This window comes from Diabrotica undecimpunctata, chromosome 3 (genome assembly GCF_040954645.1).
Source record: "Diabrotica undecimpunctata isolate CICGRU chromosome 3, icDiaUnde3, whole genome shotgun sequence".
NCBI lineage: Eukaryota > Metazoa > Arthropoda > Insecta > Coleoptera > Chrysomelidae > Diabrotica > Diabrotica undecimpunctata.
Window position 1 is genome coordinate 106,556,089 of NC_092805.1, and position 25,900 is coordinate 106,581,988.

At 33.9% G+C, this 25,900-nt stretch overlaps 3 protein-coding genes across 5 annotated transcripts in view; all 3 read left to right on the forward strand.

Annotated features, from left to right (window-relative positions):
- Window positions 1–25,900, forward strand: part of LOC140437162 (putative fatty acyl-CoA reductase CG5065) — a 152,260-nt gene that overhangs the window by 80,848 nt on the left and 45,512 nt on the right. For 2 of the 3 annotated variants that reach the window (XM_072526504.1, XM_072526505.1), the window contains exon 2: window positions 21,479–21,887. In XM_072526504.1, the coding sequence (XP_072382605.1) occupies window positions 21,651–21,887 (237 nt within the window). In that variant the 5' untranslated portion in view covers window positions 21,479–21,650. Of the gene's footprint in view, window positions 1–14,414; window positions 14,494–21,478; window positions 21,888–25,900 lie in introns of those variants that run through there. The other variant, XM_072526506.1, reaches the window with a different exon arrangement.
- LOC140436008 (protein FAM200B-like) lies at window positions 327–776 on the forward strand. The gene has a single exon (XM_072524717.1). The coding sequence runs from the start codon at window positions 327–329 to the stop codon at window positions 774–776; it is 450 nt and encodes a 149-aa protein (XP_072380818.1).
- On the forward strand, window positions 1,265–1,783 carry LOC140436009 (zinc finger BED domain-containing protein 5-like). Its single transcript, XM_072524719.1, has one exon. It carries the CDS (start codon window positions 1,265–1,267, stop codon window positions 1,781–1,783), a length of 519 nt encoding a protein of 172 aa, XP_072380820.1.

A 25,900-nucleotide genomic window follows, 5' to 3' on the forward strand; every position in this document is an offset into this window, starting at 1 on the left:
TGACGATCACCCACTCAAGTACTAGTAGTGTTATTACTATCGATGACAGCAGAGCAACATCTAGTTTCACTACTATAACTATTAATCATAACAGCGATGATTGTAAAGCCATTTCACGTTCAACAGCCACATCTACCGTACACATCGATACAGAGAGTGACGCTTCATTTTCAACTAAATAAGCAACATCTACATCGGAGACAACTGGGAAGCGTTAACGCATTTTTAAAGAATCGTACATCCAGTTTGGTTTTAAATGTACAGTGTTTAATTTTGAACAACGTCCACAGTGCGTTGTTTGTTCGGAGGTTTTAGCAAACGAGAGCATGAAGCCGGCCGAATTGAAAAGGCACCTAGAAACTAAGCATCCACAGTTAAAGAATAGAGATGAATCTTATTTTAAACGACATGCCACCAAACTAACGTCACAGCAGGTTAATTTCCAAAAATACACAACAGTTAACCAAAAAGCGTTACAAGCATCTTTCGAGGTTGCCTTTTTGATTGCCAAAACTAAAAAACCTCTCAACATTGGCGAGACGCTCATTTTGCCAGCTGCAATGAAAATGGTTTCGATCATGCAAGGAGAAAAGAATGCCAATGTACTGAAAACAATTCCACTATCAAGTGACACTGTTCATCGTCGTATCAATCTACTTGTTGATGATATCAAAATACAACATATAGATCGCGTGAAAGGGAGTCCCTATTATGCTATTCAGCTGGATGAAAGCACTGATGTAGCTAATGTAGCTCAACTTTTGATATTTATCTGATACCGATATGAAAACGACATGCGAAGATTTGTTATTTTCTCAAAGATTAGAAGGAAGAACAACCGGTGAAACAATTTTTATTGCAGTTAATACCTTTTTTGAAATCCATGATATAAAGTGGGAGTATCTGTGTGTACAGACGGCGCAGCTGCATTGACCGGCTCCCGAACAGGATTCAAAGCAAAAAGACTGAGATTGCACCCCACGTAGGCTTTATTCACTGTATGTTTCACCGTGACGCCCTTGCAGCAAAACATTTGCAACCAGATGTAAATACGGGAACCAAAGCTAGCGGAATATTTCTTGAATGAAAATTGGCTGGCAACAGTTGCTATCTTTCGGACATTTTTGAAATACTTAATGATTTAAATCAATCGTTGTAAGGGAAGAGTACAAATGTATTGATTTTTGCTTGATTGAACAAAATAAAAGCTTTTTGTAGGAAAATAAGTTTGTGGATAGACGAAATCAGTGCTGAAAACTATGAGATGTTTGCGTGTTTGGAGACATTTTCTGAAGAAAACAATATAAAGCTCGAAGAAGAAACTAAAACCAAAATCATCATGCATCTTACAAGCGTTAAGCAAGACTTGGTAATACGATTCCCAGATACGTCACACGGCGACCAATGGATAATTAATCCATTCACTTGTGATCTTATTACTGTAAAAATGAACTTCAAAGAAAAGGAGCAGCAGATCGATTTATTGTCCGATGAAAGCCTTCGATCTATTTTCAAAACTACGGATCTATACAAGTTCTGGATAGTGATGGAAAAGGAATATCCACTGTTATACAAAACATCTCTGCTGAAATTGCTGCATTTCGCATCTACATACCTGTGCGAGACAGATTTCTCCACATTGACTGCTATAAAAACAAAATATCGCTTCAGACTTAACGTAGAACCTGATTTGAGGGTGTCTCTTTCTGATAATATATCACCAAGAATTAATATACTGACTGCAAGTGTGCAAGCACCAGGTTCACATAAGTTTGTAAACTGACGTATATGTACCTATTTAAAAAAAAATAAAATGTTAAAATAATTGCTTGTCTCATTTAATGCCATCATAAATATTATATTAAATGCATAGTTTGCTCTAATATTACTTTCCAAAATAAATAAACTCTTCAATATAATTTACGAAATAAAAACAGCTAAGTACAACATGGAGGATAATTTAAGTTTACCTTAATTTCGTCCTGCACTAACCTTTGCACTTGTTAATTTAGTGATTTTTTTTCTGGGGTCGCTCATAACTCTTTTTTTAATTTTGGGGTCGCAATATCAAAAAGGCTGCGGACCGCTGGTATAATAGATATAATTTTCATTTTATTTTGGGAAAATTTACCTACAGTATCCATTTCAATTTTTCGTTTATGTTTTCTTAAAATGTAAAATACTTCAGGTCGTTAATCTGTAGGTGAATTTGTGCTAAGGTACACATTCATTGATGTTAATTTATTCAGGATATTACAACATAATGAATCAGAGCAAGATGTTTTGGTTTTTTGGACCAAATTAATTAATAAGTTAAATATAAAATATAAACTAATGATCAGTAGCGTACTTCCTTCGGTGTATTAAAGTTGTGTTGAGCCGTGTTTTTAATAAATTTTTGTGGTAAATGACATGTTGATATGAAATGAGGTTTTTGTTGAGTTTATTTGCTATTTAGCCTTCATTAATGTCTGCATTTTTCAATATTTTATGTTAATTTTAACATAAAATATTGACTCTCTCTAATTGTCTTTATTTTTGGTTGTTGTTATGTTTAATTGTCATTTTTCCCACTCACATAATACCAAACGTTTTCTTAGACTGAAAATATTCCCCATTAAATCATTTCAGGTATCATTATGTAAATTTCAACACTTTGTTTTCATCGCAACTACCGTAACTTGTCTAAAAATATCGGTTTAAAAATATAATGTCTCATTCTCTACTAAAAACGAAAGTGATTCGTCGGGGAATTAATTACTATGGTTACAAATTTAAAAATACGAGTAAATACAGATATAGATTACATAAAAAATGCAATTGCTTGCTTGTTTTTTATATTTTTTTCGTTGAAGGGTTTTACAACCACTGACACCCAAAGGTAATATTAGAAAAAAAGTCCTGGCTTTAAAAATCTTTCTACCAACAATAATAAAATCAATAACTTACAGAACACTATCCCAAATAATAACAACAATAATCTCATTTGTACACACAAGAACTAGAAGCATTCGAAATGTGGGTGTACCGACGCATTCTTCGTATATCCTGGACCGAACATGTCACCAACACAGAGATAATCCAAAGAATCGGAAAGGAGAAAGAAATCGTGAATACAATTAAACAAAGAAAGCTTGAATATCTAGGCCACATATTGAGACACGATAAGTACCGTCTACTGCAATTGATTGTCCAGGAAAAAATAGACAGTAAGCGAGGGCCAGGCAGGAGAAGACACTCGTGGCTCCAAAATCTGAGGAAGTGGTTCGGGCTCACATCGGTCGAACTATTCAGAAGCGCCGCAAATAAGATCAGAATTGCCATGTTAATAGCCAACGTTCGCAACGGACAGGGCACTTGAAGAAGAAGAAGAAGAACTTTATATAATTGTCATATATTAATGTTTTTTTTGAACAAATGTCAAAAATGTTGATCATAAATCACCAAAAACATCCACTAAATACTTTTCAAAATTCAAACCTATTGTCAGTAAAGACTATAGTAAACCAAAAGTTAATCAGATGTAGTTTATAACATAAATTGTTAAGAATTTAATTCATCATATATAAGACAAACACGTCAATATTTACATAGACGAGTTATTGCACATAACACTAAATATTCTTTGGAAAATATCCATTCTGTTGATTTTGAAAATGTACAGATTTAAGAACGTCAAATTGACTATGGATTAATGTGCTTCACTGATCTGGCTTCGCCCTGTATAACGATATGAAGTGGTGGTAGATTCAGCAGGACTTCCAACGATGCAGTAGGAGTTGCTTTTATGGCCTCCGTAATACACAGGCATGCTAGTCTTTGTATATTACCTAGCAGCCTTATTGCTCCCACTTGCTGCGTTTTTGTCCACCACGTCACCGAGCCATAGGTTATCATTGGTCTAATAACCCTTGTGTATAACCATAGAGTCATTTTGGGGTTAAGTCCCCAATTCTTACCGCACATTCTTCTACATCTGCCCAGGACATAGTAGCTTTCTATGTGGTTTTCAGAATGTGAGTGTTCCATGTAAGTCTATGATCAAAATACACCCCAAGGTATTTTGTTTCTTTGGCAAATGAAATCTCTGTTCCTCCCAGTTTTGATGGTTTTAGGCCTTGTATTGCTGTTTTTTCGGTGAAGTTGACGATTTGTGTTTTAAGAGCATTGACTATTAGTCTCTCTTGTTTACACCAGTTGTCAACTATATTTTGGGCTGCTTGCATTCTCTAACACCACTTGAGCAAACCTGTCCCTGACAACGATTGCTATATCGTCAGCATATTCTAGACAATAAAAGCCTTCTGTGAGAGAAAAAGATTTCTGAGGAGATCATCTACCAAGGTTGCCTAAAGTAGAGGAGGCAGAACTCCTCCTTGTGGACAGCCTCCACCTACTTTTGCTTTGATGGTTGCTTTACCCAGAGTGGACATTACTGTCCTGTTCTCCAGGGATGCCCTTATACATCTGCATATTACCGCAGGTGCGCCTCGTCTACTTATAACTACTATCAAAGAGCTGGTAGTAACATTATTAAATGCCCCTTCTATATAAAAAAGCGGCCATTGCTATCTCTTTGTCTATCTCATTATCTTTTAGCACTTCGTCTCTGATGTACCTATCAAGAAGCCCTTCCAGCTTTTTAATAGAAAAGAAGACAGGCTTATCGGTCTATATGACTTTGATTTTAGGTCTGATACCTACCTTAGGCAAGTATATGACTTTAACCTTTTGCCATATTTCCGGTACGACCTCCCATGCTAAACTGGCTTTGAGGAGCTTGTATAGGTGTGGTATCAATACCTCTAATCCCATATGCAACCGTATTTGATATATGCCATCTGTCCCTGGAGACTTATATGGCCGAAACTTATTTATAGCCCATCTAATTCTGTTTGGTCTTGTGATTGCTGTGGCTATTTCCCAATCTGTAGACCGTTTGCTGTTTGGGTCTTCTGTGGTTCCATATGTGGTACACACCATACCTGTCATATCTCTCGCAGAATCCGGTTTGGGTGGTCTGCTCACTCAGCGAATCTTGCTCTTTTCTCCATCATATCCAGTACCCTTATTTGTTCTAGGTCTCTGAATAGGAATTGTTCAGCGACGTATCTGGGCACGTTTTACAGCTTCTCTAAGGCAGTTGTTGTATGCTGCCTGAATCTTCTTTTTGTTGCTGTGACTAGGGTGTCCCCATGCAAGAGATGCATAGGTAATTATCGGTGGTATGATGCTGTTTATCAGTCTTAATTTTGTTTACATAGCTAATTTGCTTCTTCTTCCTGTGAGCCCTCTTATTCCGGCTCTGGTCGTTGCTGTTTTCTGGACTGTCACGTTAACATGTGGTGTGAAAGTTAGACCTTGGTCCATTGTGACTCCTAGCTATTTAGCTTCATTTTGCGATTCGATGGGTCTGTCTTGCATTGTTAGCTGTTCTTCTGGATTATCTCTTCTCTTTTTGAAGATAACCGCTTGGTCTTTTCTGGATTTATTGCTATTTTCCATTGGATATTCCATTCTTCTAGGGTATTCAGTGCCGTCTGTAGATTTCTTACAGCCATATCCAAGTTCCTATGTCTTGCCGCGATTTTAGTGTCGTCTGCATAAAGGCTGGTTTGTGTTCCGGGTGTTCTTGGAACGTCTGCTGTGTATATACTATACAGGAGTGGTGATAAGACGGCCCCCTGTGGTACTTCAGCTTCCGGGATTCCGTATTCAGATATTTGTCTACTTTTATTAAAGTGATAGAACTCTTCAGAAGTGTAGTATAACGTATGGTCCTAAAGTTTTGGGAAAAATTTCACCTGGTCTGATTGAGAAACAAAATGCATTTAACAAAGAAGGCCATGGAATTGAAATGTCATCAGTTATTGACATTTAATAAACAAAGCAGAATATTTTGGTTTGTGCTCTGCAAAATGTCTTATAAAATTGATATTCGTCGAGGTGTTTATAATATGGTTGGGCGAATGTCGAAACGAGATATTGTTAATATTTATCGAGATCAAAACATAAGCAAATCGACAATTTATCGCACAATCAGAGAATGTGAAGAAGGGATACCATGTGTTAACTTGCGTAAAAGTGGCCGACCGCGGATTTTTAACCATATAAGAGAGGCAAGACTGATTGAAGCAGCTAAGAACAAAATTGGGGTCTCACAGCGAAAACTGGCCAGAAGATTTCATGTTGGAAAGACTACAGTATACAGGACCCTATCGAGTAACAATATTATCTACCGGAAAAGAAGGAAAGCTCCAAAATACACAGAGGATCAATTAGAGACAATTCCGAGATGTTGCCGCGCGTTAAGGCGAGTGCATTTCGTCAAGTTACGCGAGGATCACAAGGGACTAGTACGAAACTAACAACATTACCTTTATACCGAAAGCAGACAATCCCCCCAACCTACCTCAGGCTCGTTCAATTGAAGAGTTCTGGGCAATATTAAGTCGGAAAGTCTATAATAACGGATGGGAAGTACAAAATCAGGAACAGTTAAGACGCCGCATATATACAAAAATTAGAGAAATTAACGCCGAGGTCGTCCAAAGGATGATGCAACGTGTCAGGGGGATTATTAGGCAAATCGAAAATAATGGTCCCTTGTCTGTCATTTGAATTTTGATTTATAATAAGGATAGTTAAGTTAAATTGTTGAATAATTTAATAAAAATATAAGATTATTGTGGTCAGAGTTATATGCTTTTGAAAGTTTTCCCAAAACTTTAGGACCATACGTTAAGTGATGGCCTCTTAGGCTGACACGTTGCTGTGGCTTCTAGATTTTTCAACTGTGCATATCTGATGGACTTCTATATAAACATTTTATAAAAGAAGATTGCCTTCATTAGACTCTTCTTCAAGAGATGCCGCTGGTTATATATTTTTGCAAGAGTAGACTTCTTTTTAGTTTATGTAAAACATACTCCGAAATCTAGTTTTCTTTCAAGCTGTATATGCTGGTGAACCCCTCATAAGCATAAGTACCTTCATAGGACTACACTTTATGTCATATTCCGTAACTTTATTATTAAAATTTAGCGATAATATTATTAATTAGTTGTGTCTGTATTGTTGTATAATCTATTTCATAATTTTAAAATTATCTATATCTATAATTTGTTATATAAAAAAACTATATAAAAATATACAAAACAATATTAAAATTGTTTCGGGTTGGCGAGTATTTTATAAATAGTAACTGTTAATGACATAAACTACAATGCATCGTTATTTTAGAAATTCAATCATGTGGGTTGTTTTATATTTTTACCATGAGCGGGGAGACTTTTTTATTTTCTGAAAACTTTTTCCCCATCCTCGGCAATTTGACACAGGGTTCGGTATATAGATAGATTAATTTTTTTTTGCAAAGCCGTACATTTTGGGCTGCAACAAAAGCGCAATCCTTAATTTGAACCCAATGAGTGTCGATAAGAATTGGTAGCAAGTTGTTATTACGTATTGTAGTATTGATTTATATCTGATTCATGTTGGTGTCTGATTCATGTCAAATGACCCTCTAAAAATGTCCCATGGGCTTTTAGTCTATTATTTCAATTATAATTTCTAATTTGCATTTTGGAAACTTTATTTGACAAAAGTATACCAATTTTAGAAATAATATTTTTGTAATTAAAGGTCTATACTTATTTTATTTATTTTTTTTATTTGACAAATTACCAGCATTACAGCAAATATTGCAATAAAAGTGCTAATACAAATAAATATGATTAAAAAGAAAAACTAAAGTGACTGTTTAACAATAATACTAATTTCAGTACCAGTAACCTACCTAGTAAAAAAATATTTAAAATGTTAATAAAGGATAGCAGTCGAGGCAATTCAATATTCCACTTCAGTCTTCAAACCACTTACTAAGTTCACTTTTACCATAATGCAAGGCGGCATCCACTGCAAAACAAAACTACTGATGGAATTTCCATCTTGTTCTGAAGCTAATTTCTTGTGGCATCTTAAAGTAATTACTATTTTCATTAAAATGTGAATTTCAAACATCACTGCTTTAAACTTTAATTAAGCAAACTTAGTACATTTTTCATTACTAAGAAATACCGCATGACAACTTTCACCAATGGTAATTTTATCCTTATCTTGAAAGTATGTCTTACACGATTCACATAAATTATTATTAACCATTTTTGCACACCTGGAAAAAAATCAGTGCGCCCCTGGAACTTTAGATGTAACATTAAGTACTAGGTACTTTTTATGCAACACAATTAGTTAGTTGAGTGACAACAAAAAATGTCTCAACATTGTTCCAATCTTCTACAATCTCAATAACTCTGCAAAAAACCTACTAATGAAACAAGTCCCTACAGCACCATGTAAATGAGGGTTTCCTCAACGAAATGATACCAAATCCATTACTTTTTGTTAAATAACTTTTAACCATTTAAATATTGACTTAAATAGGAACACAGTTTATTTGTATTATAATAAGAAATAATTAGTCCCTATCTGAACAGAATGAGCAAAAATGGTACATTGTTTTAACTGTTTATAAGCCGTGATCTATTTTTTTTTTCTTATCAAGTCTTTGATAAGACAGTGATATATACAATGATACAGTAACGTAAAATAAATCTCATTAGGAAGAAAAGATGATAAAAAGTTGGGTAATATATTCCCAGACAAAACTTCCCTTGGGTTAAATTAAACCAAGGGGAAGTTTTGTATGGGAATCGTAAGTTAGACGAAGAATCGCAGGTCTAAATAAGACCACAATACATACCGGCTCTCAGATGTTTTGAGGGACACAGCGGCGAGCTTTGGGACGTAGGTATACAGATCGCTTATTAGGAACAGGGATACTGCTTTACCTGTATTCGCATAAGCAGGCAGCTGGACATGTTTTATTACCTTGTGACCAAGAGATAAATTGGAAATTTATAAATGGGAAATTTATCTCTTGGTCTAACCTAAAAGGTTTCTCAAAAATAAAATACTTCTAATTCTACTCCTATTTCTGGCCTCGCTTGTACTGGCCAACCAAGAGTGACCAACGCAGAGGTATTAAGACGAATGGATAAAGAGTTGGAATTGTTAACAACTGTTAAAAGGAGGAAAGCGTCATACCTGGGCCATGTGTTCCGTAATGATAAGTACAGTCTACTACAGCTTCTCGTGGAAGGCAAGATTGAAGGTAGAAGAGGTTTGGGCAGAAAGAAGAAATCCTGGCTGAGAAACTTGAGAGAATGGTTTCAACTACCAGAAGCTGCTAACATAATACATGCGGCACAAAACAGAGAAACCTATCGTTTGACGGTCGCCAACCTTCGGTAGAAGACGGCACTTAAAGAAGAAGAAGATGCTAATTGCCCCAACCGGCTGTATATTTTCGCATTGATCTGTGACGTTGGATCCTAAGCGACTATTTGTCAATATATATAAACAATTGGATTTTGTTTATTCTACTCGAAGAGACACTAAAGTGTTTTTCTTTAAAGATTTCGAGAGTATTTTTTTTTCGAATATTTGTAAGATACAAATTAAATGTTTATACAAGATGGAGCAGTATAAAATGGAAAAAATGAAGGATTAGCTTTGAAGCAACAATTTTACGAAAACAGAAACCAGATCGCCAAATTATGCGTAAGGTAGAGAGCGAGTTTTAATAGCAGCTGGCAATAACACAATAGTATTGTCTTAATGATAAGTTATCCGGTAACAAACTAACTTTTACTTCTTTTCTTTTTTTTCTTTAAGCGACCATGCCCTGTGAATGGTCTCAGACTACAGAGGTATAACCCTGTTAACAACTGCTTACACAATACCAGCAAATATTCCCTACGAAAGGCTACAAGTTTACACAGTTAGCATAGTTGGAAAATACCATGCCGAATTTACTCCAAAAAAAAATCAACAATTGTCCAGATTCATTTAATAAGACAGATCCTCGAGAAAACATTAGAATTTAACATTAAATCCCATCACCTATTCGTCTACTTCAAGGCTACATATGCCAGTGTCAAAAGCACAGTACTATACCAATCAATGTGTGAGTTTGGTATACCAGAAAAACTTATCGGATTAACGAGAATGACAATGTCTAACTTAAAAGCCTGTGTTACAGGGAGATACAGGGAGAAAATTCTCGATACTTTGTGATAAAGAATGCACTCAGACAAGGGGATATCCTGGCTTGCCTCCTATTTAACATTGCCTTTGAAAAAGACAGTCCGAGACACACGAATTAGAGACGGCGGTAGTATTTAAATAGATCGATACAAAGCTTAGCACACGCTGATGACATTGACATAATAGGTTGTAGCAAGCGAGATGTTGAGCAATATTTCCTAGAATTGGAAACGGCGGCGAAACAGGTCGGTCTAGTCATCAACGAAGACACAACCAAGTACATGTTAGTTATTAAGGATCCTATATAAATGAGGAAAGAGAAACAACATTTGGAAATCATATCTTTGAATGTGTTGACAGCTTCACATACCTTGGATCGCTAGTGACTAGTATCAATAAAACAAGCGAAGAAATTAAAAGGCGAATAGACGTTACAAATAGGGCATACTATGACCTCCAAAAACAATTCCATTCAAGAACTATCCAAAGAAAAACTAAAATTATTAGACAAAAAAAAGACCAAAAGGAAAGCCACGGAAAAGGAGGGAGGATGAAGCGGCAGCGAACGCGCAAAAATTGCTAGAGAGAGAGAGAGAGAGAGAGTATATTTATCTCTAACGTAACCTAAATTCTAAAAGATGATCACTCAGGCTACAATAAAATTCATATTACTTACCATGGCAGTTACCAGCTGGACCAGGAGTGCAACTTTTAGGCTCAAATCAATAGGTGTTGTGTAGCAAAAATTAATTTTATTTGTGTAGTATTGAATCCATGAAATTGGATACTTCAATTGTTCAGTAGAATGATTCATGCTGATGCAAAAAATCTTTTACACAATTGGAAAAAAACCTATTAGGTAAAACAAATAACGCTAACCGTAAGATGAAGAGGGATTCTCTGTTCATCTCTCTTCTTATCACCTGAATATTCTGGAATAATAAGCCGTTTATGGTGTTTATGTTTACAGTTTTTGAAAAGGATTGATCTGATACTACACACACTACTCGATGTTGTAGGCAAGTGTTGGTATAGACTTCCAATAGCGTTACTGCCCAAATTAAACTTTGGCTTTCTCCAACTTCTGCCTCCAACAGTCAGTAAAGTTCATAGTTGTATCTTCAATTTTATTTTTGCGTTTTCTGCTATTATCCATGTCTCATTTTCAGAATATACTATTGGTCTAACAATGGTTTAGTCTCAAGGCAACTGAATTATGCTCTATGAGAAGCACTCCTCTAATTTTTTAAAATTGCTAGTAGAGCCATTATCATATTAAACAAGCCGTAGTGTCTAAGGCTCAAAAATGTATATTTTTTCTAATAATCCGATACTGCCTTGGACTAACACACAAGTACCTTCATCTTTACTATCAAGCAAATATTTGAGTGTTAAATGGCTCTGACACATTACAATCTGAGAAGGTTCTAAGGTTTTTCAATAAATTCTCATTAGGATATTGTACTGGGCTATAGCCTAAAAGGAAGAACAATAATCTACCGAGTTTTTGCTCGCTAGAAAAAAAGATATTTTTCATGGTCAATATATACATCAGTAAGGAATAATATAATGTATGGGCTTTTGAATATTGGTATTTGGTACTAGCGGACCCGACAGACTTCGTTCTGTCAAATAGATTTGGAATGTGGCAGTTTATTTCTTTAATTCTCCTGAACAGAACCGTCACCATGATGATAGGGCGGTGTGTGAGGGTCAGCTCGGGCGACCTAAGTATCTTCGCTTCCACGTACTTTGGCCACCCTTTTGGACCCACTAAAAACCCCGACTGGGATGTCTGCCAGAGGGCTTCAAACTAAGAGGGGAACTTAAGGTTGAAACCTGATTAAAAAATAATCTAAAGGGATAGTGGGAACCTAAAGGTGACAAATATTTATAAAGTGGGTGCTTCAATGACAAAACATAGAGATAATTAATTATTTATTATTATTATTATTATTAACATGGGTTTAATAACCGATGTAATAAAGAATAATGAAATAAAACGTATATAAGTATTTTCAGTAATCGCTTTATTGTAAATCAAGTGAATCATAATTATTAACAAAAATCTGTTTTATTTTTATTGTAGTGCTTTATGATATACAATGTTTTTTGTTTGATTATCTGGTGAATATACAAACAAATCTGATAGTTTTCTAACACGGGAACAGGCAACATACAATTGACCATGTGAGAAACATGGGTTTTCTAAAACACCTAATGATTGCCCCTGGGACTTATTTATGGTCATAGCAAAACCAAGCTGCATTGGAAATTGTAGTCGTTTAAATTTAAATGGTACATCAGTCGGAATCATTGGGATGCGTGTATCAAAACGTCTTCACCTTTATACTTTCCTTTCAGTATAGTTGCTTCTATCACGTTGTTCAATAATTTTTTTATCGCTAACCGTGTGCCGTTGCAAAGACGCGGTTGGTTGATATTTCTCAACATTATAACTACCGATCCAACCTTTAATTGAAGATTGTTAGGTGACAACCCTGGTAAATCCAGCGAGTTTAAAAATTCAGGCGGATAGTTGACGATATCATTTTGGTTAGTAGCGGAATCAACTGATTTATATATCCTCAATTCGCCTGTAATTTGTTCTTGAATTTTGAAATTTAATTCATTTACATACATGTTTTTTGCAGCCAATATAGCCCGTTCGCTAAATCAATCATGGTTTCTGTAATTTTGGGCAACATCTGGAAAAACCTTTTGAATGATTAACTGCTATAATACATACCTTAAAAGTTGGCATGAAATTTTCCCGAACTACGTTTGTTGTCCCAAATGACGTCATTTGAAAGCCATTGTTATATTGTCGGATATTTGACAAAAAGTGTATGGAATCTGGTCTTATTCCTGAAACCAATGAGTACAATGGCTCTGGTGGTGGATCCAATGGTATCAATTTCACTTTCCCATTTGCGCAACACAATCCATTGGCTTCATTTTTGTATGTCAATGCCCTACAATGAGAGCAAACCAAGTTCATAGATCCAATAGTAACACATTGGTGGTTACTGTAATCAATTGACAAATCATAATTGAAAGCAGCGCGATTATTAGTTGAATCTCTCGCTCTCGCTTCCCGCGTTCGTGATATACGAATTCTTTCACGTTCATTTCGGTCTTCACGTTCTTGTGCAGTATGATTAGATCGGTACTTAGTTTGGTTTGTAGCATTTCGGGTTCTTCTACCTAAATTACTTCGTATTATAGGAGGCATATCGAATATACTTAATAATTATTAATCACAGGTATTAAAACACTTTGCACAAAACACGATATAAAACAATCAATCAAAAATAAATCGAAGAAAACTTGAGAATTTGTTTCGTTTATCAAGTTGACAAAAGAAAACTGAGTAGATAAGGTAACAGAAAATCCAAGAAAAACAACACGTGTGTGTACACCAATGTACACCTGCAAATTGACAGGTTGTTGTTGTCTGTGAAATTTCTGCTTTGTCTGTGAAAGAGAATTTAATCAAAGATGATATAAAACTACGTTTTAGTTTTTTTTTTATTTAAAGATAATAAACGCTTTTTAACGCGGTTTGTTTGATAGATGCAACGACGTGAAAACTGATGCAATTTATGTCGCGTCCCAAAACTAAAACAAAAGAAAGAATATTGCGAGGCCAATCAAATCTATAGCTCTTACATTTTTTGACTTTTCAATTTGGTCGGGTTCGCGATATTATCACTTTTGTGTGAACGCATTAGGATTAGGTCCTCCAACGCGAACAAGCACACACTCGAACGCGCACACACACGAAAGCGCACACACATACATTTGATTGAATATTGAATTTGAACTTTGTGCAGCGACAATAAAGCCCAAATTGACTCTTCGACGTTAGGAACACAGCTACATTGTTTAGATAACAGTGAGTACTTGTAATTTAATCTAAACTTTATTGAATAGCATTAAAGTTCAAATTGACTCTACATTTAGTTTAAAATTATTTGTATGGGAAAATGAAAAGGGCTGTTTTAGGGTTTTCACGGAAATTATTCGAATTTTTCGACGTAAAACCCATCCTTAGACTTCAAAAAACATTTTAAAAAAGAATTGTTAAGATTGGTCCATGCGTTGTTGAGTTATACGCTTACCAACAAATTTTGCGATTCATTTTTATAATATAGATTGAAATAAGTCGAAGTTAAGATAAAATACCGGAAATTACAATTGAAGAACTGGACGCCACTGATGTTGTAATAGGTATTAAGATAAAATTTAAGGTCAAGAGTTACCATAACTCGTGAATCGAGACATTTTATCGCTTTTATCGAGACTATTTTGGTATCAATGTTAAAAATAATTTGAATCCGGTAACTATGGTAGAAGTATTACCATAGAGTACTTTAAATTGGGGTAAGTTTAAATTTGCTATTGATAAGCAAAAGTAGCCTGAAATCGTTCTTTCACTAATTGTATTATTCATGTTTCCAAAAATAAATCACGTTCCCATCAGATTTACTTTTTTTGTAAAAACCTAAAAATTAGGTAATTCTTTTTTTGCTTCCAAAAGCTGACCACAGTTGTCTTAAACATTTTACGTTGTTAATCTTTTCTAATTTTTTTTAATTCCTCTATAATTTCCGAACAGAATTTTCTAACCATTATTCTACCCCTTTAAGCTTTTACCTTGGTAGATACTTAGGTTCTTTATTCTGTGGTAAGGTAAGATTTTTATAGCAGTACAATAAATATATATGTTACAGTGTTCTATGTATTTTTAAGTTGTTTTTATATAGGTCTATCTTGAATTCGCCGGAATAATGCTTTTCCCTTATTAAAATTTAATATTTTACCACGATCTGTTTAGTAAAAAACACATTTGCGTTAACCAAAAAGACAACGAGCATTCAGTTCCTGTTTACCAACGGCGTTACAAAGAGGAACATTATTACACCTTTTGTTAAAGATTTACGGAATTTTTCCGCGCATGAACTCTGTAGATGCACAGGCAATGGTTTCAGCTGAATGATGCATGATGCAACGACCCATACAGCTAAACGTTCCCTTGCCTTACTTCACGAACATTCTCGAACAGAATAATTTCTGATCACTCACCTGATCTAACAACAGCTAATGCGTACAATTGGGGCATGCTGAAGGAATCAGTATTTAAGTCAGAAGTTTCATCTACAGATATTGGAGAACTACGACAAAAGCTAATATCCTGTTTTCAACCACTGCAGCAACCATTCTTCATAAATATGTTGGATAATCTGCAAAATCATTATGAAGCGTATTAGCTCCTCAATGGTGCGCATTTTGAACCTGTAAGTTATGTAAATTAAAAAATAAATACAATGTTTAATTTCGGTACTGTTTATTTTGGCAAATACAGTTCTTTATGCTGAAACCGAGCAGATATGATATAAATTTCACAGAAACAGGTGTATTATTTTTTGTCAAATTATTTTATTTCAAGCGTTACATATATAATCAGTCCATTGAAAAGTTACATTTTGTATGCCTTAGCTTGTATCTCTTACAGGACGCAATTTAATTTTTTTGACATATTGGGAAGGTAAAAATAAGCTTAAGTTCAAGTTTGTGGTGTCGCCACCATTGTCCCCCCGGCCGCTATCTTGGAAAAAGGGGGCAAATGGTTTTTGCGCCGTATCTCGTAAATAAGCAATCCTACGCAAAAGTTTATAATGTAGCAAATTAAATTTTCTACAACTTTATTTCTATCACTTTTAATCATAAAATGGAAAATAATGATAAAAAAAGTTATAAACAAAAATAATAAATAATAATTTTGCAACAAATTTGATCCTTTTTTCTGTCAATTTTACAATAAAATAGCATGTGTAATATCATAAAGGGTATTTCATAGAATGATTTTCACTACAAATTTGTTTAATTTCATTAATTTTTCTGGATTTTATAGCGCTCCGAAGTTGATCGTGTTCGTGAATACTCGCCATCTTGGAAGAGTCATTTTACAATAAAATGACGTCAAAACAATATTATAAAGGATTTTACAACGAATCATTTTCACTGCAAATTTGTATAATTTTATTAATTTTTCTGGGTTTTACAGCGCTCCGAACATCGCCGGTTTCTTGATTACTCGTAAGAATACGATAAAAACGAACCGTAAGACTTCTTTCTACTATGTATATATATTTTTTTTATTCATATCATTTTATATCAATTTATTATTTTCTCAACATTCCTACGTTATTATTAATTTATTATCGGCCCATTCCGTCACCACCAAACTTACTCCACCTCGTGTGCTTGAACAGACGAAAAAGCACCAATGGGCAGAGATAAAGTATAATAAGAGCATCGTACAAATGTTATTCCAAGATAAATTTCTTGGTAATGAAAAGAACAAAACAAACTGAACAGGCCTTAAAACTGCTCTTTTAGAAGTGGGTTTTAATGTCGACCAGGCTGAATCTGATGCAGGTGCATTCATCATCCGTTCTTTTAAAAGGAGGTAAGTCGTATCAATTATACTGTTCTTCAGGTTTTATATATAGCGACGTTATTGCACATAATTTGCTGTTTCTCCATGCATTATCAAGATGCGATACAACATTAGTAGCTTACAATACAAGCGAACTTATATTCATCAAAATTTTACAGAAACAATCTAAGTTACCTAGCGGAACAGCATTGTTTCTCAGTAAGAAAGCCGAGATTTCCATGCCCACTGTCGTTGGCGAACGTTATTTCATCTCTTTATAAGAGGCCACTCGCCAAGATAGTGACCAAAATTACATTTAACTTATCATCGCTTCCGCCAACACAAGATGCAGCTCGTTTCCGTAGTGTTTATCACCAAGAAACTCTGCGATCCTGAAGATTGGAACTGGAAAAACCATGGAAAAATTTGCATACAAATCAAAACTCCAGCACCCACGAACTTCTGAAATTAATTTGCTACAGATGCAAGGGAAACTGTGATGGGATTTGCTTTGCAGTCTGCCTCAATTGTTTTGGTGAAACCTGCAGTGACATCATGGAAATATTAAAATTAATCGAAAAAATTGAAGAATTCGAAGATGAATTACCCATAATGACGCCAATTCTAACTTCCGTTCGTTCGCAAACAATTCACCTTCTAATACTAATAATACCATAGGAATGTTAACAAAATATTAAATTATATGAATAAAAATATATAATAAAAAACTAAGCGTAATGGTTTCATTTTATTGTATTCTTGAGTATTCAAGAACCTTGTCAACTTCGGAATGCTGTAAAAGCCAGAGACATTAATGAAATTAAACACATTGTAAAAGTGTATTTATTGTAAAATGACAAGTTATAAAGTTATAAAAAAAGTTGTAAGACCCAAAAGAAAATTTGTTAAAAATTTTTTAGTTATTTTTGTTATTAACTTTTTTATTTTCCATTTTACACTAAAAAGTAATGGAAATAATGTTCGAGACAATTTAATTTGATACAAATAATGACTGATAAAATTTTCTGTAGGGTTGCTAGTTTACGAGATACAGCGTGAAAATCCTTTGCCCACCTTTTCCCAAGATGACGAGTATTCAAGAACCCGGTGAAGTTCGGAACGCTATAAAATCCAGAGAAATTATTAAAATTAAACAAATTTCTAGTGAAAATTATTTTTTGAAAAATCCCCTATAAAATTAATCTAATGTCATTTTATTGTAAATAACCAGAAAAAAAGTTGAGCTCAGAATAAAATTTGTTCAAAAGTTTTTAGTTATTTTTGTTTATAACTTATTTATTTGCAATTCTACGATAAAAAGTGATAGAAATAATGTTATAGAAAATTGAATTTGCTACAAATAATGTTTTATAAAATTTTCCGTAGGGTTGCTAATTTACGAGATACAGCGTGAAAACCCTTTGCCCGCCTTTTTCCAAGATGCCGACCAAATAAACTTTAACTTAAGCTTATACTAACCACACAAACACGGCAAAGAAATAAAATTGCCTCCTCTCAAAAATGAATAGAATAGAAATTATTTATTCAATATACAAAAATAGTTTTGTTTTTGACAAGTGAAAGGAATAGTGACAATTTACATAAATACATATAAAATGTTTGCTAATTTAAACATTACAAAAAGATATTTAATATTAACAATTTAAGAAACAACAAACTCACTAAATAAAAATATAAAAACATAAAATGTCATCATAATAGGCAAATACCCTGACCAAACTAGTACTATTGTGTAAAAGCTGCACTTAAGTACTCCGTTTTGGAATAAAAACAATGATTTTAAACTTAAACGGTAACAAGTGAAGTCTTTTTACTTCATCTGGAAAAAGTTATACAAACTAACATCAGTCGAATTTTTTATGCTCTTTGTCAACCTAAAACGTTGTGCTCTAATAGCTTCTCTAGAGCTTGTATCGTGATCATGGAAGTTGGAATTTATCTTAAACTCACCTTTGTTGGCATGAATTTCAATCAGCGTCTCATATATATATATATATATATATATATATATATATATATATACATATATATACATATATATATATATATATATATATATATATATATATATATATATATATATATATATATATATATATATAGAGTAAAGGTAGTGGCATAATACCTAAATCCAGAAATAAAGGTTTAGAGTGTCCTCTATACTCTGCTCTTGCAAGTATCCGCACTACTCTTTTTTGTAGTTTTAAAATTCGATCTGCGTGAGAAGAATTACCTCAAACAGTTATTCCGTACTGTAGATAACTAAGTTGCGTATTAAAAATACACTTATAGCAAGTCTAGAACATAAGTAATCTGTGTGAGCACTCCAATCCAAATTATCATCTAGAAAGATTCCTAATAGTTTAACACTATTTCTTGAAATAACTTACAATCGGAACTAAAAATATAATTCTGATTTTTCTCTTCATTTCGCTTCAGCCCATTATGTACAAACCAGTTTTTTGCTTTCTGGGTATCACTATCTATTTTAATTTTTAAATTAGGCTGATTAATATCAGTATTAATGAAAGTTGTATTATCTGCGAAGCAAACACATTTTATAGGAGAAGTATAGTGAAATAAATCGTTTAGATAAACAAGAAACGAAGTGGGTCCTAACATCGAACCTTGAGGTACCCCATATAAGACAGTGTTAAACTCAGTGTAGAATAACTGTTATTAAGAAAAACTGCTTGTTTTCTATTTGTTAGGTATGATTTAAATAGATTAAGAGTGTTTCCCCTAATACCGTATGCATTTTTTCGAACAGTAATTCATGCGAAACACAGTTAAAAGCTTTGGATAAGTCACACAATGCCAAAAACACAAAATGACCTTCCTCCAAACCATCAACTATTTCTCTCACAATTTTCTGTATAGCTAGTGTAGTGCTACACTTTTTTCTAAAGCCATATTGATTACAGTGAAGTATTTTGTGTTTTTCTAGATATTCTATCAAACGAACATTTACAATACTCTCAAAAATTTTGCCGAAAATGGGAATGATTGAGATGGGACGATAATTTCCAATTTCATCTAAAGTTCCCTTTTTGAACACTGCCAGTACTTTTGTTACTTTTAATACATCTGGGAAAATCCCTTCAGTAAGACAATTATTATAAAGTATAATTAATTTGTCAATAATTATATCGATTGTTTTCACAATAATTTTTTTGTTTAAGAAATAAAAATCCGTGCAGTGTGAATTTTTCAATCTATGCAAAACATTTCTGATTTCAGTATCACTAACAGGTAATAAAAATAAAGAGTCGCAAGGAGAGTGTACATCTTTCAAAAAATCTATGGCTACACTTTCATTTATAGAATTAAAAGAACTTCTAATATGTTTAGCTACTGAGGTAAAGAAATTATTGAAATCGTTTGATATAATCCGCTCGGACAGACTTTTTTATTTTGAAATTTATTTCTGTGATAATTTAGAACTTTCCAACTTTCACGAGATATATTTTCTGAATTGGAAAAGAAATTCTTATAAGCCAGTTTTTTCTGTAATGATATTGTTGATTTATAGTGTTTCTTAAACTTTTTATACTCACTATATTCCTTTGTAACATCAGCAATTATCTTGACCGTGGAAAGATTTTCTCGCATTACTCTTAGTTCATCATCAAACCAAGAAATTGGAGCTTTACTATGAGTTCGGGATTTTTTTTATTGAAAAATTAATTTCAGTTAACTTTACATACATTTCTGTAATAAATTGAGCTCTTCTGTATATATTAGCACCATGACTTTTTCAGATTTTACTTTTAAGTAGAGAAATTGAGCAAAATGATCAGAAATACATGGGTCCACAATTCCACAACCAACTGTCTCACCGCTTATGTTTGTTAAGATGTTATAATAAGTTGCTGATCTAGTTGTGATTCTAGTAAATTCATTAATATTTATGGTGTAGCCAAAAGTAGAAATTAGATCACGGAAACTGTTTAATTCATTAGAAGCTTTTTTGAAATCAATGTTGAAATCTCCAATTATTATTATTTCTAAAAGATTAATAGAGCAAAACACCAATAACTTTTCAAATAGGTCTACAAAAATTTTAAAATTGCCATTTTCGGTTCTATACACTGTTACTAAAATAGTTTTAATATCTATAATTTCTAATGCACAAAATTCACCCTCATATTCACATGATATATCATTTAAGCAAACTGGTCGTGTAGAGATTTTATTATCGCTAAATATTGCTACATCTCCATGTTGCCTTACCTTCCGACAATAAAAAGTTGACAAAAAATACCCATCAAGCTTTAACGTTGTTAATTCGTTTTCTCTCAGCCAGTGTTCAAATAAACATAATATTGATTCTTTTATTTTTCAAAAATAAATTAAGCTGATCTATTTTTTTATCTCAATGTAACTTTTTTATGGACTGACTAAATAATGTATAATTTTGTAGAAAATGTAATGTTTTGTACATAAAGTACCAAAGATTGTGACCATATATTGGCGAAGTGTTAAGTGATTTCGACAGAATTTACCCAAAAACTCAATCAATCGATATTTAATAGAAGTATTTAAACATAATGCAGTTTTCATATAACGTACACACCAGATACAATCATTATAAGTTCTGCGCCCAGTTTGTGAAGAAAAGATACAAAATGTAGCTCAATTTGTGTGAAAATATATATAGAATAGTTGACAAGTAGACAAAGTGTTATAGTATTGACATAATTTTTGAATAATTTAAATTGACGTACTGAGAGAATAGCACAGATTTTTAGATTTGTGTGGAAAGAATTTATTACTGAGTGACGTCTCATTAATATGACATTATTATGATAGATCCATAGATACCTACGTATGATTTTTATATAATGAGAATGTAAACGGAATGACGTTCAAAAAAGTGACGTTCATATTTTCATTTTGTTGCAGGTACACGCAAGAAGATGAAATAGAAGCCTTCCAAAGCAAGAACGTCATCCTCCTTAAGCACAAAAACATTTATTTTTAGTAAAAGAAGTGACAAATGTTCATACATATTTTTCCAGATTATATCATTAGCTTGTAGTAGTTATACGGAAAACTTGATATTCTTCCCTAGTACATGTTGAACGAGGCGAGAATGTCAGCTCTTCAGAACTCGGTCAATAATTCCAGTAGTGTTAGCGAATTCTATAATGGAAAGACGCTGTTCATCACGGGATGTACGGGTTTTATGGGAAAAGTCCTTTTGGAAAAGTTGCTGAGATCATGTCCTGGAGTGTCGAAGATCTACCTGTTGATTAGGCCCAAGAAAGGTCAGCATGCACAAGAAAGATTGCAACAATTACTGTGTTCACCGGTAAGTTCTTTTTATGTCCATTGTTAGAGTAATTAGTTAGATTTGTATTAGTAAGTGGTAACTAGTAACTAAGTTTTTTTACTATTTTAAGCCATAGGAATGTTCGACACAAACGAGATTTTTTTATTTTTAAAGATTTCTCAGCCGACGAGAATAATAACTTCGGAAAGAACTATCACTTGCCCATTTTATATCTTTATTAGTAATTTTAAAGTCAGTTCAACTTAAACTAAAGGCATAGAAATAAAATAATTGAGAGAAATAAAACTAAATACTAAGCGCAATCTGGTATATTCACAATTAATTAACTGTGCATCGGTAATAGTCTTAATACTTAATTATTCCAGAATTTATTCGAACTGCACCGATTTTGATGTAAATTCGCAAGTAATCTTCTTGATATCAATTCATCTTATAATCCTCTTTTAAAGTTACATATTTCTACAGTGTGCTTTTAACTAACTCTTTTGACATAAATGCAATATTTAAGCATTCATTATAAACCTGTATGCGTCCACCGCTAGACATAGGTCTCCCTCAGCTCTCTCCATATGTCTCTGTCTTGTGCGGCTTGCATCCAGTTACTGCCGACACGCTTCAGGTCGTCAGTCCATCTGGTTGGTGGGCGTCCTCTATTCAGTAGTGCTTCATGTCTTGGTCTTCACTCGACAATACGTTTTGTCCATCGGTTGTCTAATAATCTGGCGACGTGTCGTGCCCAATTCGTTTGGGATTTAGTCTCTCAGAGAGACACTCCACATCTGGCGCTTCCTAGCCCTTTGAGTCACGCGAATCTTATTCACTACCTTTTTTGTGAGTGTTAATGTTTCTGCTCCATAAGTGAGTACAGGTAACACACATTAGTCTAAGATTTTCCGTTTGACACATATGGGTAGGTTCGATTTAAATACATAGTTAAATTTACCAAGGAAGCGTGATATAATTTTTCAAACATTATTATTGCATCATCCATACGATCGGCAATAATAAGGACGATATCATCTGCAAATCTCAAATGACTGAGCTTCTCTCCATTTATGTTGATACCGTGCTCGTTCAGATCTGGCTTCTTACAAGTAGGTTCTAAAAGCGTCGTGAATAACTTTGGAGAGACGGCGTCTCCTTGTCGTACTCCTCGCTGTAGACAGAATTTATTTGTTCCTTGTTCAGATAGTCTTACGCTAGCTGTGACATTTTGTTAGATATATTTGATTATGTTAGTGTAGCGATGGCCTATTCGGCATTTTGTCAATGATTTTAACATTTTCTGAGAGCTTATGGTATCGAATGCTTTCTCGTAGTCCACGAATATCAGTGCAAATGGGTTGTTGTATTCTGCAGACTTTTCTATTAGGTTCTTTATCACTAGTAAGTGGTCATTAGTGCTGTATCCCGATCTAAATCCAGCTTGTTCTCTAGACTGATAGAAGTCTAACTTAGCGCCCAGTCTTTTTTTGATAATTTTTGTGAAAAGTTTATATATGTGTGAGAGCAAACTGATAGGACGGTAATCTTTTAGATCTGTTATGTCTCCTTGCTTGTGTAATAAAATAATGACTGAATTTTTCCATTGAGAAGGAATTTTTCCTTGGCCAAAGCTTGGATGATTTTATTTCCACCTAGTTTGATCGCCTACTCAGTACTCCGTCATCGCCAGGGGATTTATTATTTTTCATTTCTAAAAGTGCCATTTTCATTTCTGGCATAAAGTTATTTCTTGCATTAATTCTGATCCCTGGTTTGTGATTTTGGGCAGGGGCTGATCTTGCCTTTCGTCGAAGCTCTTATACATTTCGCGATAAAAGGATGTGACAACTTCTAGGATTTTGCTTCTACCGTAGTAATGTTTCCATTTTTGTGTTTTTTTACATATTTTTGTTACCTATGTTGTTCGTATTTCGCCTCAAAACTTTTAAACTTTTGTTTTCTTGAATTATTTTAGTTATTTATCTTATATTGTTTTCTCCCACGTCTTTTCGGATTGACCGGTGGATGTCTTTATTTAATGTTTTCATTGTTGTGTAGTTGGAGCCGTATTTAAGCATTATTTAACAAAATTATGTTTTTTTCTTTGGTTTGGAATCTTTAGCTACGTAATTGCATATAAACATGAGTAAGGGTGAGGTGGGCACGTTTCAACATTGTTTCCTACAGGAGCTCTCCACGCTTCTCAAGAAAATATAAACAATATATTATTCTTCTGTAGCCCACTGGGATATATTTTGTACAGTATTTGGATCTTTTTTCAACTATCCTTTAACATAATTTTTTGGGATTTTTTTTTGAAACCAGTGTTGAAAGATACCCTCATGGGGTACTTTTGAACAATATTAGCACACATTACATAAACCAACTAAATTTTATTAAAAGAGTAAAAAAATAATGACAATAATTTATCGAAAATTAAATTGACCTTGATCAAACCTAAATGAAATTAAAGATTTGATTGTTTCAGTGCCCTTCGTATTGGAGGGTGATGGCAGTTTTCGAACTACATCGTTTATTTGTATTGTGGAAATATCCTTGATTTCAGGAAAGTAGGATGTTGCTCCTTTCTTTCTCATAAATGACACGTGTAATTCACTATGCGCTTTTTTCTTAAATTGTGCAACTTAGTGAAAACAATAAAGTAGTCATCTACAGACAGGTCTTCGAAAAACACACATCAAAAACTCATTATCATCAGATAAATTATTGGAAAAGGAATCATGAACTGAAAATGGATCACTTTTCCTAGATGTTTTAATTTGTTGTAAAACCTTCTTTGTACCCCTAATTTTCTTTTCTTTAACTATTTTCTGTTGCTCTATGGCCTTTGTTTCTGGCATTTCAGTACCTAAGAATTTTAGACCTGCCTCGCTTTTTACAATACGATTTTTCACTTCTAGCTGGTACTTTCGGAAATGGTCGAACAGCCTCAACAGTAAATAATGGAGAGGTGGAAGCTTCAATAACAATTGTAGGTTGAGGAGTTCTAAAAGTACAAGAACTAGTTGATGGTTGCGGTGCAATATGTGTGTTAGGGGCTTCTATGGTTTATTCTACAATAGGCCTGTATGTGACGTTTACTGCTTCAAAGTCTTTATCCGAGAATCCATTTCTATTAAATAGAAGTATCCCAGTTGTTTTGAAGCCTGGTATGGAAGAATGGTAATGGTCTTACCGGGATGTGAGAGCATCCAATCATTTTGAGCAACTTATGTGTGCAATGCGAAGTAAAGGTTGCCATTATAATACCATTGGCTTTTGCATTAGTAGTGGCTTCCAGTGAGCAATGGCTTTCGTGCTTGTCTAGAAGTAAAATTGGGTCAGTCCCAGTGCATTTAATGTTCAATCACCAAATGTTCTAGAGTTTTTAGAAAAAGCGATGCGTTCATCGATCCACTAGTTGGACTATTTACCAAGCCTAAACTACCAGATGGACATCCAACCATAAAAGTATCATGGAACCTTGCCCGAGGGAAAATAAAAACTAGTGGTACGGTATTGTTCGATGCGCTAACAATTCCTACCATTGTAACGAGGCGTCCACGTTCACCAGAAATAGCTTGTCCTTTAGTCCTTTTCTTAAGATTATTTCCGGAACTTGAACAATCGTTATTACACCAGTTTCGTCTACAGTGAAAATCCTATTTGCAGCGAAAGTTTATTTCTGAAGAGCTCGACTCTAGTTGTCATAAAATTCTAAAACATTAGTTTTATTGAAACTGCTAGCTCTTGAAAGGTTTGTGTTTTATCGTTTGCGTAATAATAGTGTTGACTGCCTCTTCATAAATCCCTTTACCCAATCCAAGCCTGCCATTTTATTAGTTAGCCAAAAGTCTGGAAACGTTCTTTGCAGACTAAAAATAAAAATAAATAATGAAAGATTATTAACTTTTACAGCGATGAAATTACTTTAATGCATATTCGAAGGCCAATGTGCGTGTAATTTTATAGTCAACCCATAGTTCATTTGCGAACAGTTTAAAGTATATGCCTTTAGAAGTTCTTCTTGTTTACTACTAAATACC